A 16184-nucleotide genomic window follows, 5' to 3' on the forward strand; every position below is an offset into this window, starting at 1 on the left:
GAAGGTATTTAGAGTTAAGATTGGTTTTGCGTTTGTTTATTGTTACAAATGGTTTTGTTTTGTTTTTTGCTATAAGTATTTTTTATTTATGGTCTTCCATATTTTTTGTTTATTGTAAATAGTTTATTGTTATTAATATTTTTGTGTTTGTCTGTTGCTAGGATGGTTTGTTAATTACAATGTCTGTTAATAAACTCCTATTGTAGGAGAACAAACCTGGCTCCTGAGCTGTCCCTGCCCACACCAGGGCTCTGCAATAGGAACGGAGGGGTGGGGGGACGGGCAGGCTGGGATGGAGGACTCTGGGGCTCTGGGGACAGGGACAGCTGCTGGCAGAGGACAGGGATAGGGTTTCCCTGGGCTGTGGTGGCTTCCCCACAGACAAGGTGGGTGGGGAAGGGGCAAGTGTTGGCCCCTTGGCTGCTACTCCTGCAGGGTGGGGCGGCAGCAGTATGGCCCTGGACCCGCATGGGACCCTCTTTCCTGGACATGCTGGGCTTGGCAGGACCCCTGGGAAACTTGGGGCTGCTGTGGGACCCCCGCAGCCAGGACACTCTCTTTTCTCAGGAGGTCTCCTGAACTTTGCAGCATTCCCCTCTGAGCTGGGACACTCATTCCTCCCAGCAGGACTCCCAGAAAGTGTGGCAGCCCCCATTTGGGGGTTAGGGTTCATCAAGACACTCAGGAGCATTAATCCCTCATGTTCTGAGACCCTCCTGTAGTGATTAAGCCCCCATGTCCATGGGATCCCCAAGGTATTGACGCCCCTTGTGAGTGTGGCTGTGCTCATCAGGACCCCCAGGCCAGTAACACCTCATCCCTCTGCCTGGGACCCCCAAAGCCATGTCACCCTCATGAGAGGGGGGCGCTTCTGGTCTTTGCAGGACCCCCAGGGCTGTGGCAATAATTTTCTGGGGGACAGAGCTCTGTGGGATCCCCATGGCTGTGGGGTCTGGAAGGGGTGGGTGTCCTTAACACAAGGGTCCCCCATTCTGACCCTGGCAAGTGGCCACCCAGTGCCAAGTGCTTCAGTCATCCTTCCATCCTCCCCTCCACCTTCCCACATTCCTGATCCGCTCCCTAGAGGGGCTTTTCTATGCGCCCCCTTCCCCAGCCAGGTGACAGCGGCCTGGATATTTGTGTTGGGCCTTGCCTTTGCTTTGGTTTGGCCCCGCGAGAGAACCCAAAAAATATCCCCCAAATCCTCCTGGCTCCCCGTTTGTGCCTCCTGGTCCCCACACCCGTGTCCTGCTCCCTCCCAAGCTGCCCATCAATAATCCTATTTTCAAGCTGTTGGAAGGGGCATCTGCACACACACATGGGCCAAGAGGTGTGTGCCCTCAATTAAAGAAAAGGTTGTGGAGGTCAGCAATAAAGGGGCTGTGGCATACAAGGAAGGCCACTTAACCTGCCCCAAAACTGAGCAGATAAAGCAGAAAACAGCAATGCAAATCACCACTCAGAAGAGCAGAAGAAATGACTACACAAAATGGCTAAACTGAGGATCTTTGCTAAAATCATCTGCAACTTCATTCTGTGTCAAATCCCCTTTCAGCTCTTCAAATGTTTTAAGGCAGCAGTTGACAAGACTTGAACAGCATAAAATGTCACTAGAGTGGCACAGAGCTTTCTCAGAATTCCTGTTCTATATATAAATGTGTGTATATATATATATATATATATATATACACACGTAAAAATACATAGAATTTGCTGTTAGCAGGAGGAACTGGTGCTTTTTGCAGGGCTGTGTCAGAGCCGCTGGCTCTCAGCAGTGGAACAGCGCCTTCCAAACACCCGTGAAGTTTGGACTCCAAACACCCGTGGGGCTGGGCTCCTTCAGCACGTTTGATCTCCAAGTGGGAGAAAAGCGAGATTAGTTCCAGACTGTGATTTCCGCCCCCCCCCCCCACCCAGGTCTCTACTTAGCTCTCTTAAAATTCCAACACTTCTGGCGCATCCATGAGGAAACTGAGGCAGGCTGGAAGCACAGGGGAAATAAACACTAGGGACTCAAGGGCGTGCTTGCAAGAGCAAAGGAATCAAGCAGCTTGAAGCACAATTAACTGATTTTGGTTACGTTTAATACAGAAGTAAGAGTTTTCTGGCTGGTACACAGAGCAGGCCATTCACAGCCGCCTTTAAAAAAAGAAAGTCCGCTATTAAGAAGGTCCAAGATTTCAAGCTTGCGTTCTTGTGGCTGCATGTGGCAGTCGGGGTTGTGAGGGTGGCATTAGGGCACAAGTTTGTCGCGCTGCAGGAGACACGGGAGGGACCGAGTGTCCCCTGCACTGACAGGGCGCGGCCCCGCCCGTCGTGAGGGCAGCGCTGGCCGCGCCCTTTTTCTGCTGGCCACGCCCTATTTTTGCTGGACACGCCCCCTTTCGCCTCTGAAACCGCCCCCTCGTCTGCGGCTCCGCCCCCAAGCGCCTCGCGCGCCTCTCTTTGGCCCTCGCGCCCACTGCGACCTCCCATTGGCTGGGGGAGTCGCCTCGTGCGCGCCGCGGCCTCCCATTGGCTGCGGCTGCCGCTGGTGTTGTTATTCCTGTTACTGCTCTAAGCGGGAGCGGCGCGGGTGGCACCTGTCACCTCTGCTCGCCTCCTGTCGCCTCCGGCCACCTTTTATCACTTTTTGTCACCTTTTATCGCCTCTTATCGCCTTTTATCAACTCCCGCCTCTCACTGCCATCTCTTTGCACCTCTTACTTCTTGCCGTCTCTTGTCCCCCGTCCCCGGTTACTTGCCGCAGCTCGCTCTCTCGGTCCCTGCCCGGGCCATGTCACTGCGCGGTGGCCGCGGGCTGGCGGCCATCTCCCCTCTGCCCTCCCCGGGCACAGCCGCGCTCACGCCGCTGTCACTGGATAGGGCTGACCCCGCGGTCCCGGACAGGTGACGGGGGTGGCCGGGGTGCCTTTGTCCGGGGCTCGTGCCAAAGGACGCTTTTTGGGATCCCTCCTTCAGCTCCTGCCCCCGCCTCGCCGGGGCAAGAAGGGGCACCCGGGCCACGGACACTGCCCCGTGTCACCGACACTTGTCCGCCCGCAGGTACCAGGACACCCCTCAGAGGGGACGCGGGGCGCTGCCCCTCCCGCGGCTGTGGCACACGCTGTCCCCGGAGCCGCTGGCCTCGGACTGCCCCGGGGACTCGGTGTCCTCGCAGCCCACGGATCCAGGTGAGGGACTGCGGCTGCTCCGCCCCACAGCCGTCCCCAACCGCTGCTGGCTCTGGGGTCGTGCCGAAGGTGTGGGAGGGGGGTCCGAGGGGCTCGAGGCTTTTTGGGGAGTGATGGGCAGGAGCCCGTGCCTGCGGTCCCTGGGGCTCAGCCAGGAGCCGCTCCGCTGGCGACCCTGCTCGGGGTGACGCGCAGCATTCCATGCGGGACCGCTGCTCCCGACGGCGCTGCCACCCGCCTGCTGGGGGCCTCCCTGCCCGGACCCATCCTGCCCGCTGTCCTGGGCTGCGGCCAGCTCCCCGATCCCCACACCGCGGCTATCCCTGTCCCTTGTTCCCGCAGCACTGGCACCGGACTCCCCCACACAGCAGAGCTCCGCAGCCGTGAGGGAAAAGTGAGTGGCCCCATCCCCGTGTCCCCCCGGGGACACCTCCTGGCCCTGGCCCTGGCCCTGGCCCTGGCCCTGGCCCTGCCTCTCCCGAGCAGCAGGGCTCGGTCTAAGCCTGGCTGTGTCCCCCAGTCTGTGTCTGGGAGGTGACAACCTGGGCTGCTTGGGCAGGGATGCGGATGCCATCCCCCCATAAAGCTCATCTCTGCTCTCCCCACAGCTTCCAGAAAATGATCCCGAACTCTGGGAGACGTCTCAAAGAGTAAGTGGAGGGGCTGTGTCCTTGCGGCAGGACACGAATGCTAGGCTGTCCCCGTGCTCAGGCTGTCCCTGTCCCAGACCCAAGAGCCAGGCTGTCCCCGTGCCCCTGCTGGGGTCCCACCCACTCAGGCCATTGGTGTTCGTTCAGTACCAGCCCCAGGTTCCTTTGGGGAGCTGTGGCTGCCCCGGGGAGCTGTTACCCCACCCTGAGGACGTAGGGGACAGAGGTGACAGTGGCAGAGGGGTGGGACACAGTGCTTTCATTCCACCCTTTCCTTTCCCTCCTCTTGCAGCAGGAAGCTCCTTGGCCCGAGGATGCACTCCTTGCCGGTAGGTGCTGGAGGCTGTGCAGGATCCTGCCGAGTCCCCGGACGAGCAGGGACGAGGAAGATGGAGCCAGCAGCGGGGGCAGGGATCCCGCACCTGTGCAGCACCTCTCACCCCCTGGCTGTCCCACAGAAGTGTCAGCTGGAAGCCAGACCGGTCCTGAAGGACATCTCCCAGCTCCAGGTGCGCAGGGACAGAGTGCAGCAGCGCCAGACGGAGCCCGAGGATGAGGGGGCAGCGGGACCTGGGGGTCAGGGAGGGGGCAGAGGGGTGCTGATCCCGTGTCTTCCCCCGCTGCAGGAGGGCTTTGGCCCCAAAAAGCTGCAGAGGCCGGGCCAGCGGGACCGGCTGCCCGCCGGCCATGGGGCTGCCAGGAGGAACCTTCTTGCCAAGAGCCCTTCCCGCACACCAGAACTGCTGGTGAGAGACTGGAGGGCTCGGGAGGGCACCAAGAATGGCTGATCCTGCGGCTGGACGCGTTGGAGCTGCCGCCACAACCTCCCCATGGGTGGGGGCCTGCGGATGTGGGAGATGGGCGGGCTGGGAGGTCATTGGGACACCCTGACTGCAAGCCTGGAATGCACTGGGAGGTGGATGGAGCTTGGGTACGGGATCCATCCCTGCCTGGGGGTGGAAAGCAGCTGACAGGACTTGTCCCCTTCACCATCTCCTCTGCTTCTCCCCCAAGTCCCCCCAGCTGGTGCTCTGGCAGAGCGATGCCACCATGTGCCAGGGGATGGAGAACGGGCTGACCACGCCGGTGATGAAGAAGGAGGAGGCAAAGCTGGTATGTGGCAGCCTTTGGCATAGGATGGAGCCCCACAGTCCCCTCTCGGGGTCTCCAAAGGGGCCCAAGGTCCCTGAGGTGGGGGCTGGTTGGTGAGCAGCACCAGCCCTGCTGCTGGGGGCTCCCAACACCCCAGGCAGCAGCACGGGCTCTCCCCACAGCGTGCGGGGAAGCGCAGCCAGTGCCGGCAGCTCTTCCGCTCGTCCTGGCTGCCCGGCAGTGTCCCCAGGCCCGTCCTGAAGCGGGGACAGCCCTCGCACAGGGGCACCCCTGTCAAGGCTAAGAAGCAGAAGAGGGTGTCTGGCAGTCCTGACCAGGAGGCGTCGGTGCAGTTGGTGGGTGATGGGGAAGGGGAGGAGTGGGACCAGCCTGTCCAGCAGCACTGGGCCACGTCCCTGCTGTTCCAGAGCCTCTGATGTCATCTGGGGCTGTGTGTGTCTCCACAGGGAGTGGGGCTGGAGCCTTCCAGATCCGCCCAGCTTGAGGAGATGGAGAAAGTGCTGGCCAGCGATGAGCAGGAGCTCCTTGGGGACTTCTCCATGGTAGAGCCACGAGGATGGGGCAGGGCTGCATTATTGGGAACAGGGACCATCACTGGAGCCCTGCAAGAGCCCAAAGCCAGCTGGTGGCCCTTGGCTGGGGACACAGGGCTGTGACTGCCCAGCATGCAGTCCCTGCACTGGATAAAGAGCCCCATCACTGCTCCTCTGGGTCCATGCCAATGCCACGGCCACATGTATCTGCCCTTTCCCCTCCTGCGGGTGCAGAACTGACCACTGGGAGCTCCTGGGCTGGGGGGACAGGTGCCACCCCCAGGACGTGTCCCTAGGACAGGGATGACCCCGCATCCTCTCTCCTCCAGCCTCACCTCCTGCCGACGGTGGAAGGGAAGGACCCAAGCCTGAAGTACATCTCCCCTGGCACGGTAAGGGGACAGTGACCCTTTGCCAGGCCCCCCAAGGGGCTGCCTGCCTACTCCACCCCCCACCTGCCCCCGTGTGTCCCCCCTTGGTGACTTGTTCCCCCCGCAGCTGGTGGCAGTGCTGACGGGGCACTTCAGCAGCTTCCTCGAGAGCAGCATCGTGGTGGACTGCCGGTACCCCTACGAATACGAGGGGGGCCACATCACGGTCAGAACTCCACGCTCCCCCCGCCCTCTGTGCTCCTGGGACTGGGAGGAACGGGAGGAACCGCCACGAGGGGTTGAGCATAACGCCAGCAAGGGGTTCAGGATCGCCCGGGATTTGTTGAGTACCCTCTGAGAGATGAAGCAAAGATATAGAGCTCCCAGAGAGGAGTAAAGCAGCCTCACCAGAGGTACTCTGAGCCTCCAGAGAGCTTGAGCAGCCCCTCAGGAAGGGTACAGAGCTGCCCAGAGGGACAGAGCAGCCCCAAGGGGAGTGTCAAGACACTCCCTAAAAGGTTGATTCCCAGCTGGAAAGAGGAGCATGACAGTGGGGGAGGCTGTGGGGCAGCGTCCGTGGGTCCCTGCAGAAAATGAAATGGGAGGCAGAGTGGAGAAAGGTGCCTCGTGTGTCCGTCCCCAGGGTGCTGTCAACCTGCCGCTGCAGCGGGATGTGGAGGAATTCCTGCTGGAGCAGCCCAGTGTGGCGCTGGACAGCAGCAAGAGGGTGATCGTCATCTTCCACTGCGAGTTCTCTGTTGAAAGGGGCCCCAAAATGTGAGCGATGCCTCGGTGGGGGGAGGGCACTTTGGGGTCTGCCCGTCCCCCAGGCACGCCTGGATCCCCGCACGGGGCTGATCCCGTGGCCTTTCCCTGAGTCACAGGTGCAAGTTCCTGCGGGAGAGGGATCGGTCCTGCCACGAGTACCCGCAGCTGCAGTACCCTGAGCTCTACGTCTTGAACGGGGGGTACCGCGAGTTCTTCTTCCAGTTCCCGGTGAGTCCCCTCCCGGTGTCCCCTCGCTGGCAGGAGCTGAGGGGGGCGCACGGCAGTGGGGAGGGGCAGTTCTGGCTCTGAGCCCCTTCCCTGCAATGGGGCTGACGGAGCCGTGCGTTGCAGAGCCACTGCGAGCCCCGGGACTATCGGCCCATGGCGCACCCGGCGTTCAAGGAGGAGCTGCGCAAATTCCGCGGGCAGAGCCGGCGCGGCCGGCGGGAGCTCTTGGTCCGCGGGCGGGACCTGTGACCATCCATCCATCCATCCATCCATCCATCCATCCATCCATCCATCCATGCATCCCACCGGGGAACAACTGTAGGAAGAGTTCCCTTGGCCAGGGATGCGCCTCGGCTTGCTCTTGTTTGTTAGGATGTGTTTGGGAAGGTATTTAGAGTTAAGATTGGTTTTGCGTTTGTTTATTGTTACAAATGGTTTTGTTTTGTTTTTTGCTATAAGTATTTTTTATTTATGGTCTTCCATATCTTTTGTTTATTGTAAATAGTTTATTGTTATTAATATTTTTGTGTTTGTCTGTTGCTAGGATGGTTTGTTAATTACAATGTCTGTTAATAAACTCCTATTGTAGGAGAACAAACCTGGCTCCTGAGCTGTCCCTGCCCACACCAGGGCTCTGCAATAGGAACGGAGGGGTGGGGGGACGGGCAGGCTGGGATGGAGGACTCTGGGGCTCTGGGGACAGGGACAGCTGCTGGCAGAGGACAGGGATAGGGTTTCCCTGGGCTGTGGTGGCTTCCCCACAGACAAGGTGGGTGGGGAAGGGGCAAGTGTTGGCCCCTTGGCTGCTGCTCCTGCAGGGTGGGGCGGCAGCAGTATGGCCCTGGACCCGCATGGGACCCTCTTTCCTGGACATGCTGGGCTTGGCAGGACCCCTGGGAAACTTGGGGCTGCTGTGGGACCCCCGCAGCCAGGACACTCTCTTTTCTCAGGAGGTCTCCTGAACTTTGCAGCATTCCCCTCTGAGCTGGGACACTCGTTCCTCCCAGCAGGACTCCCAGAAAGTGTGGCAGCCCCCATTTGGGGGTTAGGGTTCATCAAGACACTCAGGAGCATTAATCCCTCATGTTCTGAGACCCTCCTGTAGTGATTAAGCCCCCATGTCCATGGGATCCCCAAGGTATTGACGCCCCTTGTGAGTGTGGCTGTGCTCATCAGGACCCCCAGGCCAGTAACACCTCATCCCTCTGCCTGGGACCCCCAAAGCCATGTCACCCTCATGAGAGGGGGGCGCTTCTGGTCTTTGCAGGACCCCCAGGGCTGTGGCAATAATTTTCTGGGGGACAGAGCTCTGTGGGATCCCCATGGCTGTGGGGTCTGGAAGGGGTGGGTGTCCTTAACACAAGTGTTAGCATATACATATAGATTTAATAGTTAGTGGTAGTAATGCTAAGGCTGCAGTTTGTAGCTAGTACAAGGTAGGCCCTGGGAACTAAGCCTGGGAATGTGCTGAACTACAGAATAATGAGTTAAGGGCCAGTGGGGCGAAGAAGGACCAACTGGTTATTTACAGACACAGTAGGGAATTTACTGATGAAGTACAATAAACAGGTGTGGGATTAATCAATAGTTCTAGTTTAGACAAGCATGTAGGATTTATAACCGTTAGAAAGGTATCTTATTGTCTTAACTTAGGCAGGCATGCAAGAGTTATAACCTTTAGAAATGTTATCTCGAAAATGACTGCTGCCTTTGATGTGAAGTATGTGGACCATAGCATGTAGCCATGGTGAAGCAAGATTTGTAAAAGGGTATAAAACTGCGTAAGATTCACTAAGGGGTTGGGACTTTGACTTTGGACGCTAGTCCTCAGGTCCCCGGGCCCTGAATAAAGCACCGCACAAAACAACTTTGTTGATTTGTGTTTTACTCTTTGGGATCGGGCAGCAGTTTTTGGCGACCGCGGCAGGACTCCGGAGGTGGCTGGGGCGGTTCGCGAGCTGATCCACTCCACGCCGGCACCAGGTGATTCCTGGGGAGTCATCGACCCGCGCCCGACCCCGCGCCTGACGGACAACTGTAACAGGTAAGCCCGAAGGTGCTTTATTATTTGGTTTAGGTGCCTGCCTGATAAGTCGAGGCGGCGATCCTCGCAGGGTTGGGCAGAAGACGTCTCTGGTTGGTAAAGCCTAGGCGCTGACCGTTAGACGCAGCGAAAGCTGCGCAGGATCGGCACTTGCCCCTCGCGGCGTCGAGAAGTGGCAAGTTTGGTTGGTTATTGGTTTGTTGGTTAATAATTTGATAATCACTGTCTGTTGGTTTGTTGGTTAAATAATTTGATAATCAGTGTCTGTTGGTTTGTTGGTTGATAATTTGATAATCAGTGTCTGTTGGTTTGTTGGTTAATAATTCGATAATCAGTATCTGTTGGTTTATTGGTTAATAATTTGATAATCAATATCTGTTGTAGCTGTGACTGTTGGAAGTGTGTTTGTGAGATAGTATTGTGTGATTGTGTTATTATGATGCCATTTAAAACGTTTAAAGCTTTGGTTCAATCTAATGAAAAGGTTCCGGAAAATACTCCGTTAGGATGTTTGTTGGGGCGTTGGAAAAGAGAAGGGTTCCATCAAGAGTTAAAAAGGGAAAGGATGATTGACTATTGTAATCATTGGTGGCCACAATATGAAACTGGAAGTTCGGGGTGGCCCCTCAATGGGTCTATTGACCCTGGTGTGATATCCCCGTTAATGCAGTTTTTACGGGAAAATGAAAAATGGGATGAGATTCCTTATTTGGATTTGTTTTATACCCTAAAAGGCAAACCCAAATGGCAGAAAGAATGTGGTATTATGGTATTACAGGTAGAGGAACAAAATTGTCAAGGTTGTAGGCAAAGGAATAGGTGTAATGGTTGTTTGACAAAGCTGACAAGCCAGGAAGAGGACCTATCTTTGCTTGTAGCTCCTAGTGCCCCTCCTGCAGAATTAGCTTCGGAAGAGGAAGATAGTGATAAAGAAGAAAGAGAAATAATACAAACCCCAGAAATGGGGAAGGGCTCCCAGGAATCGATAATACCTTGTCCTGGGGAGCCATCTCCTGGTCATACCCGTAATATACCGAGAACCCCTATTGCAGAAAGAACTAGACAAGGGAGGAAAAATAGGGAAAAACCCCAACTGATAGCCCCTTTAAGGGAAGCTATGGGACCTCAGGGTGAGAAGGTGGTTATTAAAGTCCCGTTCTCACCTGGGGATCTGATAATTTGGAAACAAGCAGCAGGGTCATACCGGGAGGATCCAGACAAGGTTGCTCGAGTGGTAAAAATGATAATAAAAACACAAAATCCTGATTGGAATGATTTACAGGTGTTACTAGATACATTGAGGGATTCAACCGAGAAAGAGATGGTGTTACGGGCAATGACAGAACGAGCCAGGGAAATGTTGAGGGTACAAATGACGGATGGAACTCTAAATGACTTGGTCCCGAGAGAGGACCCCGGGTGGGATCCTAACACCAGTCGGGGTTGGAAAAGACTTCAAGTTTATCAAGAATTAATAATAGAAGGGATTAGAACGGGGATGCCAAAAACAATGAATTGGTCAAAACTGTATTCCATAAGACAGGATAAAAGTGAGTCCCCATCAGCATTCCTGGAGCGGCTGAAGGAAACTGCACGCAGATTTACTAATTTAGAGGTTGACGGGGAGGCAGGGAAATTACAGTTGGCTTTGATTTTTATGGGGCAATCTCAGGATGATATTAGGAAAAAGCTGCAAAAGTTAGAAGGGGAGGACACTCGGAACCTAGAGAAAATGCTAGAAGTGGCATGGAAGGTATATAATAATAGAGAAAAAGAGACAGCAAAGAGACATCAGGCAAATATTTTAGCAGTATTGCAACACGCTACGGGAGGAAGCCCAAGAGGACGAGGACGGGGCCGGGGTGGTATGGGTCGAGGAAGGGGCATAATTCAGCAGAATTTGGGAAGGGGAGCAATGGGAGGATTGGGAAATCCCTTCGGGGGGCAAGGAAAATTGGGTCCTAATCAATGTGCCTTCTGCAGACAGTTAGGACACTGGAAAAATGAATGTCCAGTCAAATGGGGAATGGGTAATGTGGGAAATGTAAATCCTATGGGAAACGCAGGAGCTACCACGGAGCCGGTAGATGTCGCTCAAGCATTTGTGTTAGGGGACTATCAAAATCAGAGCTGACTAGATCAGGATCTGAAGGTAGTATTGGAGGTAGGGGGACAAGAACGAGAATTTAGAGTTGATACGGGAGCAACACATTCGGTTTTGAATACAAAATTAGGGTTATTAAGTGATGTAAAAATTCAAGTAATAGGGGCAACTGGGCAAGTAGAAGAGAGGACATTTTTGCAGCCGTTAGACATAAAATTCGGGGGAAAAGAATTTGATCATCAATTCCTGTATATGCCTAATTGCCCAGAGTCACTGTTTGGAAGAGATCTGTTATCTCTCCTACACGTGAGAATATTATTTGAAGGAGGACGAGTGAAATTAGAAATTCCTGATAAAGAGATATCTAGACTATTTGTGATTAAGGAGGTAGAGCCCACCCCAATTCCCGAAGAGGTTGAACAGGCAGTGGTACCTTGGGTTTGGGAAACCGGCACTCCAGGTAAGTCTAAGGCAGCTCAACCAGTAGTGGTTGAGCTAAAGGAGGGAGTCCAACCGGTAAGGATTAGACAATATCCGATTAAGTTAGAAGCTAGGAAAGGAGTAGCCCCCATGATTGCTCAATTCTTAATCCAAGGTATTTTGCAAGAATGTGAGTCAGAATTTAATACCCCAATTTTTCCAGTACGAAAACCCAATGGTAAATATAGGTTAGTTCAGGATCTGAGAGCTATAAATAATATAACCAAGGATATCCACCCAGTGGTGGCAAACCCCTATACTTTGTTAACATCTGTGTCTGAAAGATTTCAATGGTTTACAGTAATTGATTTAAAAGATGCTTTCTTCTGCATCCCTCTGGCATTTGAAAGTAGGAAATATTTTGCATTCGAGTGGGAAGACCCTGACTCTGGCCGGAAGAAACAGCTTACTTGGACACGACTTCCGCAAGGATTCAAGAATTCCCCCACAATATTTGGGAACCAGTTAGCCAAGGAATTGGAGGAATGGAAAACAACACAGGTAAAAGAATCTCCCTTTTCTCATGTAATACTTCAATATGTAGATGACATTTTTCTGGCCACAGAAGAAAGGGACATTTGCCTAAATTTAACTATAAGCTTATTGAACATCCTAGGCCAGGCTGGATATCGGGTCTCGAAAGAAAAGGCCCAACTCATCCGGACAAGTGTGTTATATTTGGGCTGTGAAATATCACAAGGAGTAAGGCGATTAGGAGCAAATAGAATTGAAGCCATCTGCACCATACCTATTCCCCGAAATCATCAGGAACTAAGATCCTTTCTAGGAATGGTAGGATGGTGCCGGCTGTGGATACCGAATTTCGGACTCCTGGCCAAACCCTTATATGAGGCACTAAAAGAGACACAGTTACGGTGGGACAAGCCACAGCAGAATGCGTTCCAAGGGCTAAAGCAAGCACTAAAAGAAGCCCCAGCATTGGGACTACCTGATTTAACTAAGGACTTTCAATTATATGTAAATGAGAGACAGAGACTGGCTTTAGGAGTACTCACGCAAAAGTTGGGATCATGGAAGCGTCCGGTCGGCTATTTTTTGAAACAACTAGATGCAGTCAGCTCTGGATGGCCGTCCTGTTTGCGAGCCGTGGCAGCTACTGTACTATTGATTCAGGAATCAAGAAAATTGACTTTGGGTAAGAAAATAGAAGTGTTTGTGCCTCACATGGTGATAACAGTTCTGGAACAAAAAGGGGGGCATTGGCTGTCCTCCAGCAGAATGTTGCAATATCAAGCAATATTAAGGGAACAAGATGATGTTGAGCTAAAAGTAACTAACCATATCAATCCAGCAGAATTTCTCCGCAGTGAGCAGGAAGAAGGCGAATTGACCCACGATTGTGTGGAAGTCATTGAACAAGTCTTCGCTAGCCGCACTGACCTGAAAGACGTGCCATTGGAGTCTCCGGACTGGGAACTGTTTACAGATGGATCCAGTTTCGTCGAGAATGGGACCAGGTATGCGGGTTATGCGGTGGTAACGCTTCTCCAGGTCGTGGAAGCTAAAGCCCTCACCCCGGGAACATCAGCGCAGAAAGCAGAGATTGTGGCTTTGATTCGCGCCTTGGTTTTGAGTCAAGGAAAGAAGGTAAATATATGGACTGACTCTAAATATGCATTTGGAGTTCTGCATGTCCATGGAGCATTATGGAAAGAAAGAGGACTGTTAAGTTCTCAAGGGACATCTATAAAACATCGAAACGAAATCCTATCTCTTTTGGATGCTGTGCATAAACCAGCTGCAGTAGCAGTAATGCATGTGAGAGGACATCAGAAGGAAGAAGGAAAAATTTTCCAAGGAAATAATCTAGCAGATGCTACTGCTCGGAAAGTGGCACGTGAGGTTTGGACACAATTGGCATTGATTCCGACAAAGGTAAGCCCAGTCACTCCTCACCTAGAGCAGAAGCCCAATTACTCCTTAGAAGATGAAAGACTGGCCAGACTTGTGAATGCCCAGAAGAACGCGTTAGGGTGGTATGTGACCGACATAGGGCAAGTATTAGTACCTGTCAAGATCATGAAAATAATTTTAGAAGCAGAGCACAACAAATGCCACTGGGGGGCAGAGGTATTGGTTAAATTTTTAAAGAAAGAAATCATTTCTAACCAGATGTTGACTTTAGCTAAACGAGTTAATGCAATGTGCCCAGTCTGTATAAAGAACAATCCCGTAGTGAGGAAGCAGATTCAATTAGGAAAATTACAGGTAGGACCAGAGCCAGGTGATTATTGGCAGGTTGACTTTTCAGAGTTGCCCAGGGCTCAAGGGTACAGATACCTTCTGGTATATGTATGTACTTTTTCGGGATGGCCCGAAGCTTTTCCGTGCAGAACTAACCAGGCTAAGGAGGTGGTCAAAACTTTATTAAGGGAAATTATTCCTAGGTTTGGAGTACCCCTGGGAATTTCATCAGATAGGGGACCACATTTTGTGGCTGGAATAGTACAAAACATAGCACGAGTGCTTGATGTTCAATGGAATTTACATACCCCATGGAGACCTCAATCAAGTGGGCAGGTAGAAAGAATGAATCAGACATTGAAAGGTCAGATTAAGAAAATCTGTCAAGAAGCTAAGATTCAATGGCCGCAAGCATTACCATTGGCTTTGTTAAGAATCAGGATTAAACCCAGGGAAAAGGTAGGAGTAAGTCCATATGAAATACTATATGGCAGACCATATCATGCAACAACATTAAAAGGTGATCCTCACGTGGTTGGGGACCAAATGCTCTTTAACTATGTTCTATCTCTTAACAAGACTCTTACAGCTTTGAGAGGTGCTTTGCAGTGGAACCGCCCTCTGCCGCTGGAAAATCCAGTCCATGACATCCAACCAGGAGACCGGGTGTATGTAAAGAACTGGAGCACGGACCCCTTGAAGGAATCATGGGAGGGTCCACGTCAGGTGATTATGACAACCTTCACGGCGGCAAAAGTCGAGGGCATCAACAACTGGATCCACTACACCCGGATCAAGAAAGTCCCTACTCATTGGGAAGTGCAGCCACTGTCTTCCACCAAGATGGTTATTCGAGCCAAACCCACCGACCCAAGGCCTACATCTTAATCATTGGACTGATCATGTCATGTCAAGTAACTTTAACTCATGAATCTGTTGTTATTACTGTTCTAGAGCCGGTGACTATGGCGGTTGAAGGAATGAATGTAAATCTGACTTGTTCATTCACCGATGACCAGGGAGCTGGATCCAAAGAAGTCAATGTAAGATGGAAAAAGGATATGGATTGGGTAGACACAGGTATTGTCACAACTTGGGATATGAAAACACAAATGGGAAACACTACCCTACAATTGATAAATGTAACATCGGGATCTGAAGACAAGTATTTATGTGGAGTCTGGATCAGAGATAGTTTCGACTACGGTAACTTGAAATTACGGGTAATGTCATTATTAGGGGATGGTACCAAGAAGGGGGATGTTGAGGTCATTCCAACCTCAACCTATGTAGACATGTGGGACAGTCCTCCTTTGCGAATGAATTGTACTTTCCGATTGGAAAACGAGTGTGAATATGGGATACAAGTTAAGTGGTGGAGGGAAAATTCTCAGGGAATGTGGAATCAAATCAGCGAAGGAGTTAGCTGGTGGTCCGAAGGAACCGTGGGAGGAGGATGGTTAAATATTACTGATCTGAAGATTGGGAAATTCGGAAGTAGATACTTGTGTATAGTCTCATGTGGAGAAATGGGTGACTTTGGAATACGAAACGTCAGGGCTTGGTCGCATTTGAGAGGTGGAATCACTGGCCAACGTGGGGTCTATAGTGGGCGGGGACATGCAATAACTGCAGTTTATCTTAATAGCATCAGAGGAACTCACAGAAGAACTCGAGCCATAGATGTAACATTTCCCCGCAGTCAGGAACAGGAAAATTTGATAGTAGGATTAATTCGGGACTTTGGTAAAGTGCAGAATGTTTCCTCGATTACAGCCTGTTTACCTTTACCACAGGCAGCCGGGGAGCCGATACCGTGGGGAATCATCCCAGTAAAAACCTTACCCAGGGCATTTGTGGATTTTACTTGGAGTTGTAAATTGATACCAAAGGAGTATGTAGAAAAGAAGGAAGGATGCCAATTAATTAGGAATATGTTGGAAAAAGATTGCCAGCAAATGCCAGGCTACTATGCGTGGGTTAGTAAAATGAACAAATGCATTGTGGAAGGACCAATAAGGGAACCCTGTAATAAGGTTTGGATGCAGGTAAAACGCACAAGAAATGAAGAAGTATGTCAAAACATTACGCAATCACAGTCTTTAGAAGACGACTGGGGAGCAATTTGGGGACCAAGTTTATTAGAGACATATAGTTACCTAGGAACTGTGAATTGGTGCATTCAATGGATAGGAAATAAGAACCAGACCTATACTAGAGTATTAACAACAGAGACAGCTCAGAGGACATCAACTGGGACAACAGAGACATGGAATTGTTCACGAGTTATTACTTGTGATACTCCTGAAGCAGAAATAGGTTTGGTACCAGTAAGAGTGTTACTCAAGTGGGGATGTGAATGTAGAGGGTACAATCATACAATTAGGGGAGAGATGGCCGGTAACAAACAAGTAGATTGCAAAACTACCACTATCAGAAGCCCTGGTAACTTAGTCTGGGTAATGGGACATGGGAAATGGACCACTCATATGCCCATTGATGGGATGGTAACTCA

At 52.0% G+C, this 16184-nt stretch overlaps 2 protein-coding genes across 2 annotated transcripts; both read left to right on the plus strand.

Moving 5' to 3' along the window:
* The first annotated feature begins 2776 nt into the window (after positions 1-2776).
* LOC134056665 (M-phase inducer phosphatase 2-like) lies at positions 2777-7085 on the plus strand. The gene is made up of 14 exons (XM_062513523.1): positions 2777-2889; positions 3046-3357; positions 3782-3823; positions 4116-4152; positions 4279-4383; positions 4453-4561; positions 4806-4936; positions 5098-5271; positions 5383-5478; positions 5799-5861; positions 5968-6066; positions 6484-6617; positions 6725-6836; positions 6960-7085. The coding sequence occupies exons 1-14, from the start codon at positions 2777-2779 to the stop codon at positions 7083-7085; spliced, it is 1653 nt and encodes a 550-aa protein (XP_062369507.1).
* Positions 7086-7954: 869 nt separating this feature from the next.
* LOC134056668 (uncharacterized) lies at positions 7955-14557 on the plus strand. Its single transcript, XM_062513525.1, has 8 exons — positions 7955-7974; positions 8764-8880; positions 9991-10114; positions 10553-10633; positions 11399-13255; positions 13361-13479; positions 13638-13693; positions 14310-14557. The coding sequence occupies exons 1-8, from the start codon at positions 7955-7957 to the stop codon at positions 14555-14557; spliced, it is 2622 nt and encodes an 873-aa protein (XP_062369509.1).
* Positions 14558-16184: the final 1627 nt, after the last annotated feature.

The sequence above is a fragment of the Cinclus cinclus genome, chromosome Z (assembly GCF_963662255.1).
Source record: "Cinclus cinclus chromosome Z, bCinCin1.1, whole genome shotgun sequence".
Classification (NCBI taxonomy): Eukaryota; Metazoa; Chordata; class Aves; order Passeriformes; family Cinclidae; genus Cinclus; species Cinclus cinclus.